This window comes from Vulpes vulpes, chromosome 2 (assembly GCF_048418805.1).
Source record: "Vulpes vulpes isolate BD-2025 chromosome 2, VulVul3, whole genome shotgun sequence".
Lineage (NCBI taxonomy): Eukaryota > Metazoa > Chordata > Mammalia > Carnivora > Canidae > Vulpes > Vulpes vulpes.
Window position 1 is genome coordinate 140,700,651 of NC_132781.1, and position 17,102 is coordinate 140,717,752.

Sequence of the window (17,102 nt, forward strand, 5' to 3'; positions counted from 1 at the left end):
ACCATGGATGCCTGGCAAGCCACCCCCAGAGGTTTTGCTGTTGCTAATGGACTTTTCCTACTTCTCCTGGGGCTTCCAACCTCTTGGTTTTGGATTTGCTTGTCCTCTTCCTCAGGGCCTTAGTTCAACTATCACTTCCTCAGAAAGCCTCTCCTGGGTCTCCATTTTCTTTCCCATGGATTATCTCTCCTCCTCTCTAGGCTGAAAGCTTTGTCTTTTGCTATCGCTCTACTCAGATTCTGGCACCAGCTTCATCCATCTCGGTTGAGTGAATAAGTGAGACTAACCAAAGCAGGCCTAGATTTTTCTAGATGGGAAGAAGTGTGCACTTTTCCTTGCATCTCACCTGGAGGAAGCTGCCATCAGAAGTACCTGTGGCACCTTGTAATGGTGTCCGATCCGGAACCACATACTGCTTAAGGAAGGAGTGACATTGGGATCCTTCTAGAGAGGAAGATTCTGTGTTTCTATTTTCCTCCCATTCCTCTTCTCCTCACTCCACATCTGTGGTCCAGCTGTGATGAGTGTTCCTTTTGGAGGAAAGTGTGTAGCTCAGTGCTCTGGGGTTGGAAGTTGACCCATGGTGTCAAATAATGAGAGCTCATGTTTATGGTGTATTTGCTGTGTGCCAGGCACCATGCTTACATGTGCAACATGCACGATCTTATTTAATTCCCACATGAGGGTAGAGTACCTCCATTATTCCTGTTTCATGAGTAAGAAAACGGAAGCTCAGAAGGCAAGTTCATTGATTCACGAACGCGATTCATGAACTAGGACTCGGGCCCACGTCTGTCCAGTGCCAGCGCTTCCACTGGTAAAGTCATGCTCTACTTTTTCCGTGGTCCTGTTCTCCCTCCCATTTCTGCATCGCAGAATGGCTGGCTGGAGTCATGACATCTCAGAGAAAGGAAAGAGCACGGGGGTCATCTCTCCCATCCAGCTCTCGTTGGCACAGAGGAGAAATGACATTTCCAGCCCCCGATCTTTTGTAGCGTGAACACCGCACTGGGCAGCTCACTCCTCACAGGGCTGTGAGACTCGTATCTGCAGTTTCCCCAGGCAAAGAGGGGCATGAAAGCCAGCCACAAAGCATTTTTGGCAAATGCACACACTCTTTGGTCCATGGGATAAAAGAACCTGTAGTCTGGAGTAACCTAATTAAGTATAGTGTGCAGCCTGAGAAAGATCCTGGAGGGACCTACCCTGACAAGTATTTCCTTCTGACATACCATTAATGCAAAACACCTAAGATGCAAGTGGCCCCAGAGCCCCCGGGGTCCCTGGGCTTGGTGTTAAATGCAGCCCTCCAAAGCAGCCCAAGACTGCAAGACAGCATAGGATAAAAACAGCAGGACCCAGTTCCAAGATTTGCTGTACAGAACAAATTCTGGGCTGAAATCACAAGACATCCCCCTCCCCGCCACTGCCCAAGTTCATCTACTCCTCCAGTTCCTTAAGCTTGAAAAGATTTGAGGGCAAGGGGAATACCATCGAAGTAAGTAGGTTTCACATCCTGGTGATGTTTTTGTAGCTGCCACATGTGGCCCCGTGTTAAGTAGCTGAACATTTCTGCTTGCTGGCAGCCAAAGTCAGCCCTCACCTCCCATGGAGCTCCTCCTGACTTCAAAAAGCATTCCATGGGGTTGCAGAGAAGAGGAAACGGAGGACAGGGTTACCACTTATGCTGCCTGAATTCATTTTCTATCCTTGTGCTCGCTGCTCCTTAGAGCCATGCAGGAGACAGAAGGGCAGAGGAACTTGAGGGTTTTTCTTTCGATAACATGCTAGAAGCCCCGATATGTGAGTGAGAGATTGGATTCTCTTAGAAGCAACATTTTTAAAAGCATCACCCAATGCAATTTCAATAGGGAAGGTCCATGTACCAGAAGCACAAGGTATGCTGAATCAGTTAAAAGAAATCCTTGTTACACATAAAAGCTTATCTCTTTTCCTCTCTCAGGAAAAGAACAGCCACTTGGAGTGTTTGCCACAGTATGACAATTCCACCAGTGGCACGCAAAGCCGGCCTGACAAGGCACTGCTTATGGAAAGGCATAAAATGTGCCATTTACAAACCCTCACTGTGCATAGCTGGAAAGCATGAATGAGACTAGATAAATATAAGTTAGCCGGACACCCCCTGATCTCAGAAGTCTTAATGCTGGCTGGCCTGTCAAATTTTTAATTTTTGTTTTACCTTTTGCCTGTGAGTTTCTCAGAGCTCAAAGGGATCGTTCCAGTCTTCTCCATAGTTTTTCATATTCAACATAAACCAACACAATCCATATTTTGTTCCATTTTCTATTTTGCATGAAGATTTAAAGTAATATAGGAATGGATTTTCTTTTTTAAATCTGCAAACTTTGGGCAGAACTTTTAGCACAGTACAATAGGTTACTGCATGAGCCAACTTAACTCCAACGAATTGGATCTTAGCATACTCTGTTAGATTGAGTGACCAGTGGTTGACTGATTTTTATTTTAGAATGTAGTCAGGCAACAACCGTTTGTGTACTTCACGGTGCATAAGGAACCGTGTTAGATGCTGTGGGCATCACGTAGGTAGGAGGAAATGAGCCTCTCTTGTGTTTTCCTACTGCAGTGATATATATTGAGTCTTGGATCAGACTGGATTATGATTCTCCTGGGGAGTAGAAGAGTGGGACCCTCTGAGCAGCCCCTGCTCCTCGAGCTGTCACACAGTGGTCTGAGCCTGACTTGAGTCGGTCCCTTTGCCCCTCCCCCTTCTGACTATGCCGGGGTGGGGGTGGGGGACTGTGACTGATGTTTCTCTGCATGAAGCCAACTGGCCCATTTGGGGCTTAAACTCAGGTTCTTAGACTTCTTAGCACCTTTCTTTAGACAACTTGGCACTTTGGATGTAAATGCTAATTGTTAATCATTAGCAATGGGTTTCTCTAATGGAGTTACCTAGGGAAGGGGCTCACCCTTAGAGCATGAGCTTGATCTTTGGTATAGAAGCAAGCAGAGTTGGGGTGTTACAGGGCCAATAGGTCCCCTCTTGCATTCCAGGGTACAGCTCAGTGGACAATGCACCCCTTGACCTAGCATACTCCCAGATAGTATGCACTTATCAGTGGCTAAATAGTACTTAGAGATTGCAAAGCCATGGATGCAAACGTGTGAGGTACAACCCAATTTTTTGGTGGTGACCAAAGGCTGCCATGGTAACTTTTGAGGAAAAACTTGTCTTCTCTGTAAACGTTTGATCCTATGGGTTAGTCAGCTCGAATTAGAGCAACCTGAGAAGGGATTCAGCTGATGGACTTTGTTAGCTCAAGACAGAATGTTTTCCTTATGTTCTTGAATAACAAAGCTTGAATGTCACAAGACATGTATGTTTAAAGAAAAACATTTACTTTTTAGTGAGTTCAGAGTTGCTGAGTTATGATACTAAAATACATGCTGTATGCACAGGAACCTGAATCTTTGAGAGGCTTTAAACCTATAAGAGGAGAGTCAGAAGGGCCCATTAACCAATTTCCAGATCTAATTAGTAACCTCACAGCACACTTACCCCTACCCTTCTTCCCCCATATTCAAACAGTGTCCCTCATTCACTCTGGCACTCCTCTCTGAGCGCAAATGTGTCATCAGAATCTTTTTTCTTTTCCTCCTCCTTCTTCTTCTTTATTTATTTGAAGGGAGGGAGGAGAGGCAGAGGGAGAGAGAGAGATTCCTGAAGCAGACTCCCCACTGAGCACAGAGCCAGACTCAGGTCTTGATCTCAAGATCCCATGATCATGACCTGAGATGAAATCAAGAGTTGGCAGCTTAACCAAATGAGCCACCCAGGCACCCCACATCAGAACCTTTCTTAACACAAGAGTTCAAAACAGGTGATTGGAACTGGCCCTCAGGAATGACATTTATATGCCAGCTCTGATCAAGGTAGCTTCAATCAAGGAGATTTCAGTGTGCCACTTGTTTTGATCCACACTGGTTTGTGTTTGGATATTCACACCTGCTTTGCCTCATGACTTTTGTGTATTTACCATCCATGGCGTCGATTTCCACCCTACACTTATTACACAGGCTCTGGTATCTATCTAGAAGGAAAGGAGCTTTTCCAAGTCCTGTGCAATTTCACATCACAATGTGATGCAAGGTAATAGTCACTGACTTTTAGCCACGTTAGCTAGACCTTCTGAGTTTGAAAAGTGAACCATGTTCAATCTTTTAATTAAAGTTTCATGAAGTCTATTGATTGGGAAAGAAGCGTTTTTGAAATTAGGTTTGAATACCTCAGGGTACATGTTCTTCAAGCCCAAATAAAGGCTCTATGTGTATGTATTTGTGCGTAGTCACAATTGAACGAATAATAAAACCCTTTTGAGCACTTATTATTTGCCAGGTACTACGCTAATCATTTTACACGTATTTGGATTCGTTTTCTAGGGCTGCCATAATAAAATGCCACCAACTGGGTAGCTTCCACAGTAGAAATTTATTTGCTCATACTTATGGAAGCTAGAAGTCTAAGATCAAGGTGTCGGCTGGTTTGATGTCTGCTAGGGCCTTTCTTCTTGGCTTGTAGATGGCCATCTTATCCTCATGTCCTCATGTGGTCTTTCTTCTGTGCGTGTACATCCTTGGTGTCTCTGTGTGCCCAGATTTCCATCTTTATTAGGACACCAGTCATAACTGGATTAAGGTTCACCCTAACAGCCTCCTTTTTTCTTAATCAACTCTTAAAAGCCCCCGTCTCTAAATATAGTTACATTCTGAGGTCTTGGGGGTTAGAGCTTGAATCTAACGGTGTTGAAGCCTCAAAATGTTTGTACTAAGGGTGCTAATGCTAACAAACATCATCTCCATTTTAGAGATAAAGAAATGGAGGTTCATAGAAGCTGAGTCATTTGCCTGATGACTTTTATGTAGCAAGACAGGCATAATATTTGCGTGTTCTGTATTTCTTTTTTATTTTTTTTTTTTAGATTTTATTTATTTATGAGAGACACACAGAGAGAGGCAGAGACATAGGCAGAGGGATGCACAGGCTCCCCGTGGAGAGCCTGATGCAGGACTCGATTCCAGAACCCGGGGATCATGACCAGAGTCAAAGGCAGATGCTCAACCACTGAACCACCCAGGCATCCCTCTATATTTCTTACTCTGGTGTATGCATAAGGGCTATAATTTTGTTGATATAATAAATTTTATGTTTTTGTTAATTTCTAATTTTTTAAAAAGATTTATTTTTATTTCTTTGAGAGAGAGAGAGCACTCACACAAGCAAAGGAAGGGGCAGAGGGAGAGGAAACAGAGAATCTTAAGCAGGCTCCATGCCCAGAGCCTGACATGGGGCTTGATCTCACAAGGCTGAAATCATGACCTGAGCCAAAACCAAGAGTCAGACACTTAACCCATTGTGCCACCCAGATGCCCTAATGGAGTGAATCTTAAAAGGCCCATTGAGACTTCTAGATTTCTTCCAAATGAGGTGTATGTAGCAAGGTTATTAATGGAGCTTCTTCCCTTTACCATTTGTGTGACATCTGGCAGGTCACTTCACCTCTCTGGCCCTTGATTTTCTTGTCTATAAAAGGAGGGGTAAATAATAGTACCTGCCTTAGAGGGCTGTCACGAGGAGGATGTCCTTATAACAATGTCAGTACATAGCAGGCATTAAATATGTTGGTAGCTATTATTTATGTGTTGTTATTCTGAGAAAGATGTATTTTCACAATGGGCAAAGTGGTTATTATCACTCCATTCTAACGTTTGAAAGTGTTATTACATCCCAATTATTTGGAGTCACATAGTATCACAGTTTTAAATATTATCATTTTTTAGTATGTCATGTCATTTACATTGGCAGCATGTCAGAGACTGGTGTAAGATGTCAAAAGTGATTTAGTTCATTGGCTGTGTGTCATAAATGTGACACAGCACTGAGAATCAGATGGACAGTACCTGCGTGTAACACGTGCTGGGCGTACCAGTGGGTTTTCCTTGGAAGTAGGTGACATGCCAGGCTGAATGCTTTTCTGGGGAATCCTGAAAGACCATAAGATATGATAATTATTCCCTAAAAAGAAAAAAACAGTTTTTTAAATGGCCTGACACAAATGGCTCTGCAGTCACTCTGTTACGCTGAGGTCTAAACAGTAGAATGTTGTAGAATGAGGCCCACCAGAGCCCATGTTGAGTGGTACAAGGTGGCTTATCTTTTTAAACAAAGCCTTTTGTGCTCTTGGTCTTCCGTGTTTAAGAACAAACTGAAATCAAATCGATGAACTAAGGAATACAAGAAATTCTTTATATATCCTTAGGTTAGGCTATGCAAGAATCTATATATTTGGTTATTATTTTATGAATATTGCTTTTTTATTTAGATAAAATACTTGAAATAAATGACCCAACTTACCAATGTGATTGAGTGGTGGAGTGAGTGAGCCCTGTATTTACAGGCTTCGTGCTTACAATGACATGGAGAGTACAGTCAGGAAACTAGAAAACAGAATGCAATAGGATATTACCTGTTTCTAAGGTTGCAAGTAATGTTCCCAATTTTTTATCTTTCCTCCTTTCACCCAACAGTTAAATATAAATCACATCATATTTTTTTATTTATTTATTTATTTATTTTTATTTATGATAGTCACAGACAGAGAGAGAGAGGCAGAGACACAGGCAGAGGGAGAAGCAGGCTCCATGCACCGGGAGCCCGATGTGGGATTCGATCCTGGGTCTCCAGGATCGCGCCCTGGGCCAAAGGCAGGCGCCAAACCGCTGCGCCACCCAGGGATCCCAAATCACATCATATTTAAAAATATATTGTCTATTCCTGAAATTATATGTACCTTGGACATATTTAACCAAACTAAAGTCAACCTAATCAAGCAGTAGTTACAAATATGGCAGCAAAACGAATTAGAGGGATATCCTATTAAAAGAGAAAGATAGACACCATCACTGTGAAGTATTGTTGCAATTTGCTATTGTTGTTGGCTGCTGGTACAAGTCCAGGAAAGTATTGTGATGTGTTTCTGTCCAGGTGTCTCACTGGAATGTGACCACATGGGAGTGTTGACCTGCTGCCCTTTCTGGGCAGGTTCCCACTGCCCCATGATGCTGCCTGTCAAATCCCAGGACCTGGTTTCTTCCTTTGGTAGATAGTCACACTGACAGGCACACTAGCTCACACCATCACAGTGCTTCACTCCCTGAAGATGTGGTGACCCCACAACGTAACAAGCCTAATGGTTGAACAAATAGGGAGTTATTGGCTTTAATTGCACAATTCTATGTGTTGAGCAAGTCGTATTTTTTAAAGACTGTACTCCTCAACTCCCTTGCAATTAGCCTGGGACTACATGACTAGTTCCAGCCACTGGTAAATGGAGATGGCATGTGTCCCTTCCAGAGGAAGCATAGGTGACTACAAGCATAAGCATGGGCACTCCACACTCTGTCTTCCCATCATGGCAACCTGTGTTGAGCTGGCAATGTCAATTCAATAATAGAATCTGGATTGTGGAGTCTTAGGTGGAGGACCACCACCCTCGTGAACTCACCGAACTCACAGAGGACTTAATGTGAGTTCAATAGACCTGTATTGTATATAACCACTGGACTTTTTGATGCATAGCCCAGCCTATCCTGACTAATGCATTGAGTGTCATAGGAAATAACTTACCTGGTCATGATTTTGTGGATGCTGATCTAGAACTCCTGCTTAGGTCTAAAAGCACTCTTTATCCATTCTAATACTATCTCTTGGTTAGAACAGGGAAATGTGACATTGCATGCCCCTAGAGTATGCTGGTATAGGACATTATACTCTGATTCTGTCTTCTTCCTTCTCACCAGCCTGTGAGTGATGATCAGAGGAAACCCAATTGGTAGCCAGGTTGATGGATGTCTGAATAGTATTCATTCTACTAACCCCAGATGGTTTAATTTAAATTGCCCATCTCTATTCATCAGCTGGATTCATCTTATGACCAGAGGGCTGAGTGGGTTAAAGGACGGAGTCAGAGCCTTGGATTAGAGAAGTCACATGTAAGGTCCATGTGGGTCTGGGCTTATAAAATTTTAATTCCTCTAGAGCTTCTAAATGATTCCAAAGGGCATCACACTAGTTCTATGATGGGATCGGAAAGATGGCTGTGTTGCCCAGGATGGAGTAAACCAGGTTTGTAGATAGTTATTCACAAAGAGCTGATGATTTATACTGGACCTTCATTCATGTGTTCATTTACTGGGCATTTTTAATGTCTCCAAGTATTAAAAAAAAGAAAGATCAATAAAACCAGTGCCCTTGCCCAGCAGGAGCCAACCATCTTGATGTGGATTCTGACAAGCGAACAATTATAACACAGCGTGATAGATATTACACTCTATAGAGACAAGCATGGAGTGCCATGTAATTGCCAAAGCAGGCCCCCTGATTCAGCTGGACTGGCCTGGAAGAGACAGGAAGGTCTTCCCACAGGAGCAGCCCAGCAAGGCCTTGAAGGCCAAATGGTCCAGCCAAAGAGCTATGTATAAAATTATAAAGCCGGTGGCTTTCAGACCTCAAGATTCTCTAGGGTGGCTGATCCTTAACTTCCTGGTCTTGAGCCCACGCAGTCCATGAATAGGTCTCAGGTGTCTTATAAAACCCCAAAATGAACCCAGAATTTTGTGTGCAGCTAAATTTTTCTGACTATGCTTTCCCCAAATTCCTGAAGTTTTCTATACCCTCCAAAATTGCTCACCATTGCCCAGAGGACACAGCAGTTCTTTGGGAAATCTAGCTGCTTTGTGGTTGAGAAATCTGCTTGCCTGTGGAAATCCAGTGGTGAAGATAAGCTTATGGAGAATAATGTCACTCCAAAGAATTTTCCACAACATTCTTACATCTGGGACCTAATAAAACAAAATGGCTTGTAATGTCAATGCCAAGATTTTGCTTTCTCTCTCTCTCTCTCACAGACACACGCACACACAAACACACACACACACACACACACCTCTTTTAGAAAATTCAAAAGATAAACATATAATTATATGAAAAGGTTTTCTCCCATTCTGCAACCTTATCACAAAGTTAAACAATCTTAGCTGCTGCTTATATTTCCAGGGGGGAAAAAGTCAATCATAGACCAATATATACATATTTTTGTTTAACCTAAAAACATCAAATTGTACATACTGCTCTATCTCCTGCTTTTCTGTTCTTTGTCTCTCCATGACTGGTACATCTCAGAAATCATTCTGTAGCAGCATGTGCTGGTCTGGATGATTCTCTGGATGGCTGCGACGGTCTTCTCGCAACCCTTCTTGTTGGGTTGCATTGTCCCAGCTGCCCAGCCCTCTGGCGTGATGCTCCTTGAGGTTGCTTCCAGACATCCAATAACGCCAATACTGTCGCACTGTGTATTATCCTCATCCATCTAGTTTAAGGCACTTTTGCCAATATTTTCCTAGATTAAATTCCTCGCAGGAGAGTTGTTGCTTTAGAATGTAAGTGCCTTCACAATATTGGTAAATATTACCAAACTGCCCCTCAAAACAGCTGAAGTGACATTATCACCCATGCTGGACGAGTGCACCTGTGTCTGCACACTACTGATATTACCGAACATTTTAAATTTTGCCAACTAGATTGGTAAGAACCATTCTTTCACACTCGCTTTGATTTGTATGCCTTTAATTATGAAGAAGATTGAGCACCATTTTATACATTTATTCAGTTTGTATTTTTTACAACTCCGTGTGAATTGCCTATGCATATCCTTCGTCCACTTTCCCACTGGGTGTGTGTTTTTCAAACAGAATTATTAAAATCGTTTGTCAATTAAGGAAACGAGCCAACAGCTTCACATGTCCTTAATAGCTTCCCCAACTTCTCTTTTGTCTTCTGCCTTTATTTAGAGTACCTGGGGCCATGTTAAGTTTTTAAATTTATACGTATTTAAATTTATCAACACCCAGAAAAGCTGTTGAGAGTTGAACCAGGTCTCACGGTCCCTTCAAGTCTAAAGAAAACTGTAATTAGCTTGTTATACTAAGGACCACACAGCCTAAAGGAATGCGTGCCCAGAGGTGGGTCTTTGCTGACTTTGGCAGGTGTAGGGCAGCTCTGTTGTATAGGACTTAACAATTGATTCGTCTCTCCTGTAAAAAACGTTACTCTGGATTCCAGCCGCTAAACAGTTGCTACTGCAGTCAAGATATGATTTTTAAAAATGACTTTATTGTCGCCAGAGAAGTCATATAGTTCACTGCAGTGATTGGATTTTTAAATCCAGTCTGTTAAATCATGCCTATCACTCAAAAATGTGCTGGGTGAGTCTTTGAATGTCTGGGGCGGAAGGAAAGTGATTCGCAGAGGGATGCACCTCCCTAGAAGGCTTGGTGAACTCAAGGATACTCTGAGACTTCATGGGGGAGTGGGGAGAAGAAAATAAGAAATTGGAAAGAAGATATTAAGTTACTTTCAGGTAGCTTTAAATAATTTATAATCTAGTTTTCAACTTTTGGTGAAACATGGATCTTCATCCTTATAAGTTTTTATAGCTATAGAACTTACACTATTTTTTTAATTTTTTTTATTTTTTTTATTTTTTTTTATTTATGATAGGCACACAGTGAGAGAGAGAGAGGCAGAGACACAGGCAGAGGGAGAAGCAGGCTCCATGCACCGGGAGCCCGATGTGGGATTCGATCCCGGGTCTCCAGGATCGTGCCCTGGGCCAAAGGCAGGCGCCAAACCGCTGCGCCACCCAGGGATCCCTAGAACTTACACTATTAAGGAAAACTCAGTCATCTAAATTATAGAGCTTCTCAACACCTTGATATGCAGATGAGGATCTTGTTAGAATGCAAGTTCTGATTAGGGTGGAGGCTAGGATGGGACTGAGATTTCTGCATTTCTAACTAGTTGCTTGTTCCCAAACCTCATGGTAGCCAGGCTCTAAAATACACAGAATCTGGGGCACCTGAGTGGCGGTGTTGGCTGAGCATCTGACTCTTGATTTAGGCTCAGGTCCTGATCTTAGGGTCATGAGATCGAGCCCTGCATCTGGTTCCACACTCAGCTCAGAGTCTGCTTCAGATTCTCTTTCCCTCTGCCCTTTCCACTTGTGCTCTCTCTCAAATAAATATATATTTTTAAAGATTTTATTTATTCGAGAGAGAGAGAGAGCACGCGCAGGGGGCAGAGGGAGAGGAAGAGTGTGGGACTCAATCCCAGTACCCCAGGATCATGACCTGAGCCGAAGGCAGACGCTTAACTGACTGAGCCACCCAGGGGCCCCTCAAAGACATACTAAAAAAATAAAATAAACAGAATCTGAATTTTCCTCCTATGCTTGCTGGCTTCTGCTTCCTTCCTTCTTCCTTCTTCCTTTCTCTGGGCACATGATCAGATAGTATTTATGTACATGCAAACACATGCTTCATATATGTCTTCATGTTTCTGTTTTCTAAAACATTAATTGAGCAATAGGCCATTGTTACAGAAACCAGAATGTACTTCATGACAAACCATTGGGTACAAGGCAAAACACTGACAAATTGATACTTTCTTGCTTGGTCACGCCTGATTTAAGGGAATGAACCCCAAATAGGCAATGTGAATTGGAAACCGACTTCAACCACATTTAAATCATTCTCCTTGAAAATATTAGCAGTTGAGTGTGCAAACCAATATTTATTTTCTAATCAAAGGTCTGCGGCGGATGGTTTATAAATGAGAGAAATGAGGGAAGAATGCTTCGAGATGTTTCTCGTAATAGGAACGGAAAGGGGATATTTTATTTCTTTAAATGGCAGACACGGGGCCTCAACTAAAAAAAAAAAAAAAAAAAAAAAATTTCATCCCGCTCCGGTTTCTGTATGAGAAACTGACCATCATTTGAAAGGCCAGGGCCCGTGCTTCTATGCCACCGGTTATAATAAATATTATTCAGTGGGAAAAAAAGTTGAAGATCCAGCCACATTAAGGGAGAATCTATTAACAGAATAATTGTATGGCAAGGACCCCTGAAGAAAAGCTTCCAAAATTCCATTATCTTAACTGTCACTCGCCACTTTGAGTTGTCTTGGTGCTGTGTGTTTTCATGAATTACCCGAGCTGTTTGTTTTTGCTTTATCCGTCATCACCCTGTCAGCCGGGCCATTCATAACAACTTTTGGCAGCTCATCAGGGGAGTTCAGAGCTTGAATAGGCCCCTATCCACTCTCACACCTCATTGTGTGAAACTGTTTACTAGCATTGCCTTTTTCTGTAAATATTACAAGCAGAGCCCTGAAGGAGAGACGTGTGAAAACAAAATGGCCTACCCTTGTCGCAGCTGGCTGAGCTAGCAGATCTGGGTCGGCCCAGACGCTGCAAGTCCCTGCATTTCATTTATTCAGCCCAATAATACCTAGTCACCAGGCTTGAAGTCCCGTGTATGCTAGTTAATTAGACAATATTTAATTTGACTTAACATTTGTGTCAGCTTGGTGGAAGTGAGACTTTGTAATTAGGGAGTGCAGAGCGGCTTCCTGTCACCATTCTGCACCCGTATTCTAAATTAAGGCACACTTTTGCAGTGTATTGTCACACTTGATGTGCTGGGTTCCCCCCGCCCCCCGCACTGTCTTTCATGCTTGACTAGTAACAAGGTGGCCCAGAATATACAACCAACAGCAAATGGACGCCGTCCCCCGGACGTAGCGGCCCAAAGTTTCTGCATGATTCACCCACCAGAAATAATTCCCTAGCTGGAGAGAATGTCAACAATTCTCCGTGGAAGCTAAGATCACCAGCCTGCAAATGGGTATGATTTTTTTTTTTTTATTTTTGGTCTTTATTTGTACTGAGGTTGGATATGCACAGATTCTCAAAGCATCACATAGTCTAAATTTTGGGAAGAAAAATAGCAGTCTCCCCAGTTCCTCTTCCCCAGAGGCAACCACTTTCGGCTCTTGTGGCAGATTGTTTAGAAATTAATTTCACAGTGAGAAATAGCCTGTTTCGCTTTGCCTATTTTTGAATGTTCTACGAATGGAATCATATTGTTGTAACTTGCTCCTTTCACTTACCATTAAGGTATTCTTTTTAAATTACTCCTCCTTTTTTTAAGTCGAAGTGTAATTATGTAAAATGCAATGCACAGATTTGAAATGTACAGTTCAATGAGTTTTAAATGAATGCACCCACCTAACTGTACACCCATCCAACTGTGGGGTATTTCCATCACCCCCAGAGACTTCCCTGGTACACCTTTGCAGTTGATCCCCCTCCATGAAGCAATCGCTTTTTTTCTACCATCACAGACTCCATTTCCCATCTCTAGAACGTCCTTGATGCCATCATACAGTAGGTACTTTTTTGCATCTGTCTGCTTTTGCTCAAAATGATGTTTTTAAGACTCATGCAGAAATCTATTCCTTTTAATGACCGAATGACATTTCCACTGCAGAGTATACTACCATTGGTTTACAGATGTACTTGCTGATGACCATTCCCATTGTTTCCAGTCTTTTGCTATCGGCTTCTCTTTTATTACCCAGTCGGAGAAGTTCTTGTATTTCTAGACAACCTGTCCTTTGTCAGAAACGGGCTTTGCAAAAATTTCTCCCCACCTGTATTTCGTCTTTTCTCCTGTGGTATTGCTTAGTGAGCACAAATTTAAAATTTTGATTATGTCCTATTCGTGACTTTTTTACAAGGGCTTTTTGTGTCCTGTCAAAAAAATCTTTGCCAACCATTAGATCATACGGATATTCTCCTATGTTTTCTTTGAGAAAACATTGAACTTTATGGTTTCAGATTTTACATTAAGGCCTGTCACAACCTAAGTTTTGTGTATGGTGTGAGGTAGAAAGGAGGATCTTTTTTCTTTCTTTCCTTTTTTTTTTTTTTTTGTATTTTTTTAATGGATATACAATTATTCTAATGTGATTTGTGGCAAAAACTTTCCTTTCCCCAGTGGATGTGTGTGGATGTGTGCACGTGTGTGTGTGTGTTTGTACATGTGCCTTTTATGAAAATCAACTGACCATATGTGTCGATCTCATTTAGGAATTTATTCTGCTTCATTGACTTGTTTATCTGTCTTTATGCAAACAGTATAGTGTCTTAATTATTGTGGTTTCATTGTAAGTCTGGAAAGCTCACAGTGTAAGTCTTCTAAATGTGTGCTTTATGTAAGGTTCTTTTTCCTATTCTTCCTCTTTTGCATTTTCATAGACATTTGCAATCAGTTTGTTAATTTCTACTAAAAGATTCATGAAATTTTCATTGGGATCACACTGACTCTATTGATCGATATGGGCAGAACTGACACTTCAGCAATATTAACTTTTCCAATCCCTAAGCATGTCACATGGCTTATGGAGTAGGTTTTGGGATATGAGTCTTGCATATACTTCCTTAAATTTATTTTTGGGTAGTTTATGTTTTTCCTGTGATTGTAAATAAACTGCTTTCTGATTTTATCTTCTAATTGTTCGCTGGTAAAGAAAATTGAAATATAATTAACATTTTACATATTGACCTTGATTCCTAAGACTTCACCAAATTTGCTTTCAGTTCTGGAACTTTGGACATTGAAATTTGGTAGATTTCTTATAATGTTTTCTATATATATGATCATGTATATCATCTTTTCCAGTTTTGCTTTTTTTTAATTTGTAAACTTTTTCAATTTTTCTCACATTTTTTTTTTTTTTACTAGCTAGCACCTTCAGTGTATTACTAAACAGAAGTGGAGACAGTGACTATCATAGCTCCTGAAGTAAGAAGCATTCAATATTTCCCCACTGAGTATGACATTAACTATCCTCCTTTTGTATATGCTCATTATCAGGCTGATGACATTCCTTTCATTTCCTAGTTTTTTGAGGGTTTTTTTCATGAATAGGTGTGGAATTTTGTCAAAATTTTTGCATCGACATATTTTTTCTCTTGATTCTATTAATGTGGTGAATTACAACTATTGATTTTAAAATGCAAAACTAACCTTGCAATCCTGGCCTAAGTTCCACTTCTTAGTAATATTTATCCCCATCATAAGATGCTGAATTTGATTTTTAAAATCAATTTAAAATATTTAAAATATTTTATTGAGGATTTTGTATATATTTACTCATGCACCATCTTGATCTCTGATTTTCTTGTAATGTTTTTGTCAGGTTTCGGGAACAGGGTCATGCTGGCCTCCTAAACCAACTCAAATAGCATCTCCTTCTATATTCTCAGAGTTTGGGGTAAAGCTGATATTTGTGTTTCTCTTACAATTTTGATAGAATTTGTGAGTAAAAGACATCTGGGCCTGGGCTTTGCCTTGTCAAAAGGTTTTTAATTATGAATTCAATTTGAAAATACAAAATGAATTGTTTGCATTTTTCTGTTTCTTTTGTGCTGATGTTGGTAAGATGTGCTTTGCAAGGCATTTAACCACTTGTCCTAAGCTTTGAATATTTTAAAAGATTTCATCTATTTTTTTGACAGGGAAGAGCACAAACAGAGGGAGTGGTAGGCAGGAGCAGAGGGAGAAGCAGGCTCTCTGCTCAGCAGGGAGCCTGATGTGGGGCTTGATCCCAGCACCCTAAGACCATAACCCGAGCAGAAGGCAGATGCCTAACTGACTGAGTCACCCAGGTACCCCTAAGCTTTGAATTTATAGGCATCCAATTATCAATGCTTTTGTCCTTTTTTTGAGAATTGAAACTCTTTTCATTATGTAATAAGCCCCTTTATTACTGGTGAAATTTCTTGTCTGAATCCAACTTTTTTTCAAGATTTTATTTATTAATTTGAGAGAAAGAGAAAGAGCATGAACAAGGAGAGGGAGAGAGGGAGAGGAGGAAGCAGGGATCCCAGCATGAGGCTCGATCCCAAGACCCTGGGATCATGACCCAAGCCAAAGGCAGATGCTTAACTGACTGAGCCACCCAGGCACCCCTGAAGCCAGCTTTGATATTAATAAAGCTACTTCAGCTTTCTCTTGAGTAGTGTCTACAAGACATCTCTTTTTTTTCTCCCAACCTGAGTCTTTATATTTAAGTTGGTGGTTCTAGAGGCAGCAGATAGTAGGCTCTTATTTCTTTATCTAATCTAACAATCTAAATTTTGATTAGTGTAGTTTATATCACATGTGACTATTGAATTAAAACCTATCATCTAACCAACTGTTTTCTATTTGTTCCATTTGTTCTTTGTGTCTTTTCTCCATCCTGCTTGCCTCCTTTTTGATTAATTGAGCCCTGTTTATGATTCAATGTTATTTCCACCATTGGATTCTCATGGACACCTCTGAAAAAAAATTTGGTAGCTACCTTTGAGGTTACCATATATGTCTTATATAATTAAAATCTACATTCAAATAATATTCTGTTTCATGAGGAGTATAAGGACCCCAATACAGTCCTGAATGTCTTGCTCACATTCCTGTTTTATTGCTGCCACATACTTTTACATATGCCATAAAAACACAAGACTACTATGTTTGCTATAGAGAGTTATCTTCCAGAACAGTTGAAAACAATAAAAACTGGATGTTGAACTTTATCTTTAGTTATTTCATTTCCAGGGTGCTCAGTTTCTTTGGGTGGTAGATTCCAGTTTCTTTCTGCTATTAGAGTCCTTCTGCCTGAAGCACTTCCTCTAACCTTATTTACAGCATGGGTCTGCAGGCAATGAATTCACTCAGGTGTGTTTTGAGTTTGTGTTCAGCAGTCTTTATTTCTCCTTTGTTTTTTCTTTGAAAGACATTTTTGCTGGGTATAGGATTCAGATTTGACAGATTTTTATTGTTCAATTACAGAGATATAATCCATTATCTTCTGGGTTGCATAGTTTCTGATGAGAGATCTGTGGTATTCTTATCTTTCATTTTTATTCTGCTATATCGAATGTTCTTTCTGTCCTGCCTGCCTTCATAATTTTCCCTTTGTCCCTAGTTTTCAGCAGTTTGAATATAATATGCCTTTGGTGTGGAGGTTCTTATGGAAGGGTTGCATTTATTCTCCTTGGTATTCTTTCAGTGTCTTGGAATAGTTGTTTGATATCTGTCATTCATTTTTGAAGATTCTTACATATTAATTCTTCTTATCATTTCTTCCTGGCATGCTAATCACACTTAGATCTTTTA

General features: G+C 40.9%; 1 protein-coding gene across 1 annotated transcript in view; it reads left to right on the forward strand.

The window, feature by feature from the left end:
• Positions 1-17,102, forward strand: part of LOC112929561 (uncharacterized) — a 61,703-nt gene that overhangs the window by 39,167 nt on the left and 5,434 nt on the right. Inside the window, exon 4 of the mRNA XM_072745282.1 lies at positions 15,142-15,216. Coding sequence (XP_072601383.1) covers positions 15,142-15,216 — 75 coding nt within the window. The remainder of the gene's footprint in view (positions 1-15,141; positions 15,217-17,102) is intronic.